The 9,203-nt window shown below is 43.0% G+C and overlaps 1 protein-coding gene across 2 annotated transcripts in view; it reads right to left on the bottom strand.

Annotated features, from left to right (window-relative positions):
* Nucleotides 1-9,203, bottom strand: part of LRP4 (LDL receptor related protein 4) — a 52,247-nt gene that overhangs the window by 6,139 nt on the left and 36,905 nt on the right. For both annotated transcript variants that reach the window (XR_004806490.2, XM_025452052.3), the window contains exons 31-36: nucleotides 8,390-8,498; nucleotides 6,789-6,933; nucleotides 6,405-6,518; nucleotides 5,550-5,685; nucleotides 1,225-1,292; nucleotides 589-676 (exon numbers count right to left, since the gene is read on the bottom strand). Coding sequence is in view for 1 of the 2 variants with exons in the window: in XM_025452052.3 (XP_025307837.1) it covers nucleotides 589-676; nucleotides 1,225-1,292; nucleotides 5,550-5,685; nucleotides 6,405-6,518; nucleotides 6,789-6,933; nucleotides 8,390-8,498 (660 nt within the window). In the remaining variant the exon portion in view is untranslated. The remainder of the gene's footprint in view (nucleotides 1-588; nucleotides 677-1,224; nucleotides 1,293-5,549; nucleotides 5,686-6,404; nucleotides 6,519-6,788; nucleotides 6,934-8,389; nucleotides 8,499-9,203) is intronic.

Genomic DNA, 9,203 nt, shown 5'->3' with positions numbered 1-9,203 from the left:
TTATTATTAGCATTGTTGTCCTTAGCAGGAACCACAGCAGCATAGCAAAATCCTGGTATTTCTGCTGCAAGCTGTGTTTAAAGCATTTGGGGAAAATAAATAGAGGGCCACAAAAAGAGGATTCTAAATTGAAAATGACATACTCCACCTTCCCGGGATGATCCCTATGGGGCAATGACATATCAAACAATATTGTAATAAAGGCCATGATTATGTGAAGAGAAAAGCCTTTCGAACTTCCATCATTTGAGGTGAGGTAGAGTAGTGGAAAAGCAGAGGTGCCAGCATCAGTCCCCGCTTTGCCTCTTACTGTTTGACCTTGGGTAATACCCTCTGTGCCTTCGGCATCTCAGTCTACAAAGTCCCAACGGCTGCTTGGTCATAACACGTGGAACCTGCTTGAGTTGTGAATGGTGAAAAAGAATAAGGATTCAGGTTCTACCCTTCCTTTCTGTGGCTCTGACCAGAGACCCATCTTGACGTGAGGCTGGTCAGAGGTTGGATCAGCAAGACATGGAGTTCGGGAGATCACAGACGTGTTAATGAGGACCAATGGACACATGGCCCCCGCAATGAGGCTGAGGTTACCTGTATAGCATCAAAGCTGCGATCACCACCAAAATCAGCAGAATACTGAGGAGTCCACCAATGACGTAGCTGACATGAAGTCCTTCCCCTAGGAGGAACAGAGATGCTAGGTGGGGACCAATGACAATCCTCCAGTTGGTGTGAGGGATGGAAGACAGAGGGCTCCTTTAGTAGGGGTTGGATGCCACACCATCTGAGGACAGCCAGGGAAAAGGCTACAGGGTAGAGGGCTGAGACAAAACCTAACAGCCTGCCTGCCAGCTCTAATGCCAATTCCACTACTTACTGGCCAATGTGACTTATGGCAAGACACTTAACTTGAACCCTATGTTTTCTCATCAGTTAAATGTAAATAATAAAATGCTCATAGCCTGGTGGCAGTGAAACATGAGCATTTACATACATATATATGCACACATGTATATGTGCAGACACATACATACAGCTTAGCAAAATGGCTGGCATATGGAAAGCACTCCATAAATGGTAGCTAGCTAATATTAGTTTTTCTATTTATTTACTCTGAGACATGGGTTCAACAACCCCAGAGCATCCCCATGGAGGTTCTGGAAGCTATCAGTGGAGACTTGGATCCCTTACATCCTTTTCCAAAATAGTTGGGCACTCAGGGCTCACCTGGAGCAGCAGGTACAGCCTCATTGGAATGTGCACAGAGGCCCAGCTGGGCATCCTTTTCAGAGCATCTGTGGGGCAGAGAAAACAGAATGTGAGGGCTACTTGTATTTGATAAAGATCTTGCCTTCCTCCAGGTAAGAGAGAAAGTCCTGGGGGGGGGGCCTGGGGGGCTCAGTTGGTTCAGTATCTGACTCCTGATTTTTAGGCTAGGTCATGATCTTGGGGTTGTGAGATCGAGCTCCAAGTAAGTCTCTGGGCAGGGTGTGGAGCCTGCTTAAGATTCTCTCTCTCTCTCTCTCCCTCTCTTAAATAAAAAAAGAAAAAGAAAAGGAAAGTCCTAAGAAGGACAGGGGGAAAGGGCTATGAGTGGAACTTTTAGATATCTGATTGTACTTGATGGGAGACATCAGAAGCATAGACTAGGAAATATAGAGAAATCATTGTGAGTCACTGTCTTCAAGATGCTACATCATATTTAAATGGTCTTTCTTTCTTTCTTTCTTTCTTTCTTTCTTTCTTTCTTTCTTTCTTTTCTTAAAAGATTTTATTTATTTATTTGACAGAGAGAGAGAGAGAGAGAGAGGAGGAGCAGCAGACAGAGGCAGAGGGAGAAGCAGCCTCCCCACTAAGCAGAGAGCCCAATGCTGGGCTCAATCCCAGAGTCCTGGGATCATGACCTGAGTCGAAGGCAGAAACTTAATCGACTGAGCCACCTAAGTGCCCCTTAAATGTTTTTTTTAAAAAAAGATTTATTTATTTATTTGGGGGAGAGAGAGAGAGAGAGAGAAAGAATGAGAGAGAATACGAGTGGGGGCAGGGGAGCCCAGGGAGAGAGAGTCTCAAGCAGACTCCCAGCTGAGCACGGAACCTGATGCAGGACTGAGATCATGAATGACCTGAGCCAATCAAAAGTCAGCTGTTCAACTTACTGAACAATCCAGGAGCCCCATGCTTAAATGGGTTTTAGGGATGCCTGGGTGGCTCAGTGGTTGAGCGTCTGCCTTTGGTTCAGGGCATGATCCCGGGGTCCTGGGATCAAGTCTTGAACTGGGCTCCCCACAAGGAGCCTGCTTCTCCCTCTGCCTGTGTCTCTGCCTCTCTCTCTGTGTCTCTCATGAATAAATAAATAAAATCTTTAAACAAAATTTTTAAATAAATATATAAATAGGCTTTAAAAAAGATTCCTCCAAAAAGGAGAAGTAGGTTTGGAAGTGAGCTGGAAGTCTGCTGACAGAATGCTAAGGTACCAATGGGAGGATTTATTAAACTACCAGGATGAGCTGGAAGAAACTACCAGCCAACCAAACCTCTGATTGGATACAGATTATCACAAGGTCTAAATAGACCTTGAAAAAAATTGTTTTTCTTCTCTTCATTCTTTCACCAGGGAATATGCAAGACATCCAGAGGGAGGGCTCAGAGAACCAGCTTGAAATGCTAAGAAGGTAACTTCTTTGTGGCACATTATGAACAGGCAATTAAAGGCATATCCTAAAAGGCTAGAGAAAAGCTATTTAAAAGAGCATTTGAAACCAAGATGCATGAAGTCTTCAAATAGACTCTGAATTTAAGAAAATATCTTAGTAGGGTTCAGAAGTTTTCTAAATTATCCTAAAGAAAATCAGATTAATCATGATTGATAGTACTTAAAAGTTAGTAAAAAAGCTACATGTTTATATCTGGATGTTTGCCTTTTTTTTTTTTTTTTTTTTTTTAAGATTTCATTTATTTATTCATGAGAGACACAGAGAGAGAGGCTGGGACATAGGCAGAGGGAGAAGCAGGCTCCCCACTGAGCAGGGAGCCTGATTCAGGACTCGATCCCAGGACTCCGGGATCACGACCCGAGACAAAGGCAGACACTCAACCACTGAGCCACTCAGGGGTTCCGGATGTTTGCCTTTCTGTATAAACTAAAAAGAGAAAATGGGGCAAATAGAATTAATTCGATCATGTGCAAATTTTATTTTATTCATTTATTAATACCCTAATTCTAGTTCTCAGACTTTATTTTTTAAAGATTTTATTCATTTGAGAGAGAGAGAGAGAGAGAGCATGTGTAGGAGTTGGGGTCAAGGGATGGACAGAGGGAGAGAGAAGCAGGCTCCCAGATGAGCAGGGAGCCTGACACGGGGCTCAATCTCAGGACCCTGGGATTATGACCTGAGCTAAAGGGAGATGCTTAACTGACTGAGCACCTAGGTGCCCTTCTTTTTTATTTTTTAAGTAAACTCTACACCCAGTGTGGGGCTTGAACTCATGACCTTGAGCTAACGAGTCACATGCTCTACCAACTGAGCCATCCAGGCACCACGCAAATTTTATAACTGTAAAGACATGAGTCTAAAATAATAATAATAATGATAATAATAATAATAATAATAATAAAATAAAGACATGAGTCTAGAGCTCTCATTTGGGATTATTATTATATTTCTGCTTCCAGAATTGAAATTAATTATCTTTTAAGCTGAAGTTGATACTGAAAATAAGGAGACCAGTATATCACAATGGAAAGAAAATGTCTTAATAGAAAAATGTCTAGAAAGATAGATATCAAAATAGTAATAATAGGAAAGTAAATCACTATCTTGAAAAGGTATCTACATCCTCATTCACTGTAGCATTATTTACAATAGGCACAACATGGAAACAACCTATCCACTGATGGATGAGTGTATCCACTGATGGATGAGTGTATAAAGAAAATGTGGCATATATATATAAGGTGGAATTTTTTTCTTTCTTTTTTCTTTTAAAGATTTTATTTACTTATTTATTTGAGAGAAAGAGAGAGCACAAGTAGTGGGGAGGAGCAGAGGGAGAGGGACAAGCCAACTCTGAGCTCAGAGTGGAGCCCAATGCAGGGCTTGATCTCATAACCCTGAGACTATGACCTGAACTGAAATCAAGAGCTGGATGCTCAACAGACTGAGCCACCCAGTTACCCCAATATATAATGGAATATTATTCAGAAAAAAAAAAAAAGACATTCTGCCATTTGTGACTATATAGGTGGACCTTGAGTACATTATGCTAAATGAAATAGATGGAGAAAGACAAATACCATGCAACCTCATTTATACTGGAATATGAAAAAAAACAAACAACCCAAACTCATAGATTGGTGTTTGCCAGAGGTGGGAGGTAGCAGGGATGGATAAAATGAATGAAGGTGTTCAAAACATGCAAATTTCTAGTTATAAGATAACTAAGTCCTGGGGAAATAATGTACAGCATAGTGAATATCATCAACAATACTATATTCTACATTTGGAAGTTGATAAAAGAGTAAATCTAAAAAGTTCTCATCATAAGAAAAATAATTTGCGGCTATGTGTGGTGATGGATGTTAACTAAACTCACTGTGCAAATCATTTTGCAATTTATACATATATCAAATAAAAAATATTAAGAGTAACTATATATCAGGCTTCTTTCTTCTTTTTTTTTTTTTTAAGATTTTATTTATTTATTCATGAGAGACATAGAAAGAGAGGCAGAAACACAGGCAGAGGGAGAAAAAGCAGGCCCCATGCAAGAAGCCTGATGCGGCACTCCATCCCAGGACCCTGGTATCACGCCCTGAGCCAAAGGCAGAGGGTCTCAACCACCGAGCCACCCAGGCTTCCCTATATTGGGCCTATTTCTTAATTTCTATCCATACTTCCACATTATTTTTCTTGCAAAGTATAAATAAAAAAAACATGAGAATTTCTCTAAATTAAATGTAATATCATATTCAATCAAATTTAAGATGTGTCTTATTTTATATTTATATTGTTAGAATATAAAACCAACACCTCTGGAACAGGAATGTGTCTTACAATCAGTGGCATCTCAAAAAACAAACAAACAAATAAACAATCAGTGGCATCTCACAATTGATGTTGGTCATTTTTTCAGTTGACATTCTCAATTAGAATGCATCTTAAACTGATAGTACCATCAATTTAATTAAATACATATTTTATACTTGATCTGAGAACTGTTCATGGTTATGCTTATTTAATAATAGGATGTGTGTGTGTACATCTGTACACACATGTGCACATACATGCATGTGTGTCTGAAGTCATTATAAGCTAAGGCTATCACAACCCTGAGGATGTTCCAAGTCCTAAAGCCACACCCCAGAGATCACTATGACTTGGTGGCTTCTAAGTAAACTGTAGAAGACCATCTACTAAACAGGTTGTATGAAAATGTCACAGAAAAGGAGGAATGCCATAAAGGAAATGACTGAGCTATGAACGCGGTCTTCTGCTGGTGAGAGATGGTGATTTGGAAAAAAGAGCCCTGAATCCCATACTGAATACACTTACCTTCCTTCAACCTCCTCCAGAGATGTGCGGGTCCGGGTGGTAGAGGAATGCAAGGTGGTAGGCAGTGTGTTGGGTAGCACTGGGCTCCTTTCACTTATGCTGGTAGCCTTGGGAGCTGGGGGCACTACACCAGGTACTGGAGAGAAAAAGAGGACTGGAGTGAGTCCCTGGAACCCTCAGTCTCTACATATGACCCAAGAATAGCACCCTGGGACAGCTGATGAAGCAATCTTATAGCTACCCTAATCCTAGGCATCCTTATTAGAGGCTCTTAATTCTGTAAAAAAAATGGATTTGGGCTCCAATATTCTCTTAATTCTGTATAAAATGGACTTGGGCTCCAATATTTTCTGTAAAAGATTTTATTTGTTTCTTTGACAGAGAGGCAGGGGGGTGGGTGAGGGCACGCACAAGCAGGCGGAGTGGCAGGCAGTGGGAGAGGGAGAAGCAGGTTCCATGCTGAGCAAGGAGCCTGATGTGGGGCTTGATTTGAGGACCCTGGGATCATGACCCAAGTCAAAGGCAGACACTTAACCAACTGAACCACCCAGGCACCCCTGGGTTCCAATATTATTAGCTCTGGATGGCTCGCTGGTCCACAAAGGTCAGGAAAAGATAGCAGTTTACAGGCCACAGCAGGGATCAGGGAACTAGGAGACCTGAATTCCATTCTAGTAAATGCCAAAAGCCTGACACACCCAGATTTGTACTATTCCAAAGCTCAAATTAATTGTTCTCAGTCACTTTGCGTTACCCCCTGAAGCAGATCCCATCTGAAATGACAAAGCTGAGGCTGATGATCTCCTGCCACTCTTAGGGCTCTGCTGTTCCAGGGGGCAATTCAATCCAACTCACCAAGGGAGCAGGGCCGGCCATCTGGCTCATCAGGACATGCACATACAAAGTCTGAGGCTCTGGCAAAGCAGAGGTGGGTGCAGCCTCCATTGTTCACACCACAGGCATTGGTCCCTAGAGGCAAAGCGGGTGAGTATCTGGTTTGGGATAGAATCAGGTCTCCCAATTTGACACTTCTCAGAAAGGAGGAGCCCCAGGGCCACCTCACCTTAGGGCAGTAGGGCAGAAGGGGTACAGCCACATGGGGCTGAAAAAGGTCTAAGAGCTTAAAATGGGAACCAAAAGGCTCCCTGTGAGTCTCATTGTCTTGGTCATTAAGAGCCCTTGGGAAGACAAACCACCCCACTAATGGTAAGGAAGCAGGCTCAGGACCCGGGAGCCCACCTGTCTGTCGTTGGGGAGAAACCACAATGATATCCATGAGCCCTTCTACATTCGCCAACACTGTCTCCTTGTTGCGGCCTGAGTACTTGTCAACACGCTGGATTGACTTGGTCTGCCAGTCTGTCCAGTAGATCCACCTGTCCTGCTACTCAACAGGAAAACCCAATAAAGGGTAAATTTTATTCAACAGTCTGACCCCAGTAGATCTCCTGTGCTTCAGGATATACATTCCCTCTGCTGAAATGCCCTCTATGTCTCTTATCCAGCACACACTTGCAGGTGTCCCCAATATGGCACCATCCAGGAAAGCTCCCCATAATCCATACAGAATTCACCCTTCATGCTGTTCCATGCCTACTACCTTTTATGCTCCATGGTCATTCGTTTACATGTCTGTCATGGAAGATTAAATTCTTCAAGAACAAAAAATGTATTTATCTCTCAATTTTTAGCACTCACACCCAATCCTCAGTTAACTGAGTGGCTCAATGAATAATGAGTTCTTGTACCTAGCAAATAGGAGTAACCTGGGGGCAGGGGGTTCTTCTAAGGTCCCTACTCTTCTGGGCCCTTCACTTAGAGCCCTGGCCCAAATCTTCTGGTTACTTCTGGGGAAAGCTGCCATCTAATGCAGTGATCCTGAGATTCTCAAGCAGGGGTGGGGAGGGAAGAGAAGGTGGTTCCCTCCTGCTTCTGGGTATATATGAGAAATCAAAGGGGACACTTAAATATTGAGAAATCATATTCAATATCATCTTGTAGTTTGATATTGCAGTATGGCATGGGAGAGGCTTATCGTTAAGTATAGCCAAAATCTTATTGGCTGGCAGGATATCATGTACAACGCAGGTTTAAGTGGAAATTTGTCAAAAAGACCAAAGATTTTTAAATGATTGAGAATCCCTGTTTTGGCCTCAGGCTTGGTAGATCTCCTTTTTCTCTTCCCTGAATTGTCGTACAGGGTTAGAACTCAAAAATGACAGCCAGCAATAATTAAAATGATTAAAAATAACATGCACTGAGTACTAGATAGTGTGCTAATGCTTTGTGTATATTTCAGTTGGACACCATTATTAAATGGTAATGGTAAGTGAAGCTTAGAGAAGTTCAGTATCTTGTCCAAAGTTGCACTTATTCAATGATACAGGCGGAGCTTGAACCCACAGAGCTGGCAGATTCGAGGCACTTAGTAAACACATGCCAACTGGCTGGTTGCCTCAAAACTCTGGCTCATAGCCACTCCACCCTACTGCCACTAAGCAAGCTGCCTGGGCTCAGATGTTGGAAACACAGCATTACAATCAACTAGGGAATCTGTTAAAATACACATTCCTGAGCCCAACACTCACAATGCAGATTCTTTATATCCCAGGGCCCAGGAACCTACATTTGAGAGCCCCTCCCTCAAATGCTAGAACATGGAGTGGTGGGATAGAAGTAGCAGGCACACCATGGCAAGGTGTCAGTGTATGGGAAATGCCCCTAAAATGGGTTTCCATGGCATGCCTGTGGAGAAGCAACTAGGATAGAGGCTGTCAACTTGGAACCCTGAGGAAACACCCCTCATCAAGGAGGTTTAGTTGTCTCTCCTGAGCCAATACCTGGGTGAGAGCAAAGGGGTGGGAGACATGGCTGAGTAACACCTGCCGTAGCTTCCCATTGAGGTCAGCGCTCTCAATGCGGTCCAGATGTGCATCTACCCAATAGATCCTATGAAGGAAAAGAGAGAAGGTGGCTGCTCAAAATGATTGCCAAGAAGCCGAGTCCTTCCCCCCAAAGAAGCTATCTGTCCCCCTCCTGAGCTGAACCAGTAGTTGCTGTGAGCAGTCAAAAAGCACCCTTGATAATCAGAGGTCATTGCGAGTCCCAAAGCTGAAGAAGAAAAGCTGGTGACTCAAGTAGGGGGCGAGGGGGCAGAGCTGTCTGGGTATGGAGTAGAGAGTCTAGTGACCAGGCTCATCTTCAGTAACCTGATCACTCTTTGACTCCTTCCCAAGAATTGAAGCCCACATTCTTGAGAATACTCTTTAAGAAGAGATCTCAGTCTAAAAGGACATCACTGAAGTTAAAGGATGAAAGCATTCCTCTTCGCTAGCCCAGCTCTACAGGTGCCTTTGATTGTTTTCTCCTGTTCTGGGGGCAGAAAGGGAAACAGACTGCCTCAAAGCCTCTGTCACCCTCTTCTCCCACCCTCTAGCATTTTTGATCTAGACAAGGAGTTGTGAATTCCAATGAGTGGAGGGATCAGAAAAGTAACACGCAAAAAATCAGCCTTCAACAGGTAGGGAGGGAGTCATGGGACTGGTGGTCCAGCCAGAGGATGTGTTCTGCTAAAGACACTCAAATCAAAAACATGTAAACCATACAAATAAAATCCATCTGAGGACTGAGGGCCAGGTTCAGAGTATATCTTCT

Source organism: Canis lupus, chromosome 18 (genome assembly GCF_003254725.2).
Source record: "Canis lupus dingo isolate Sandy chromosome 18, ASM325472v2, whole genome shotgun sequence".
Taxonomy (NCBI): domain Eukaryota; kingdom Metazoa; phylum Chordata; class Mammalia; order Carnivora; family Canidae; genus Canis; species Canis lupus.
Note: the sequence above shows the minus strand (reverse complement) of the source record. Positions and strands in the feature narration are given on the sequence as shown.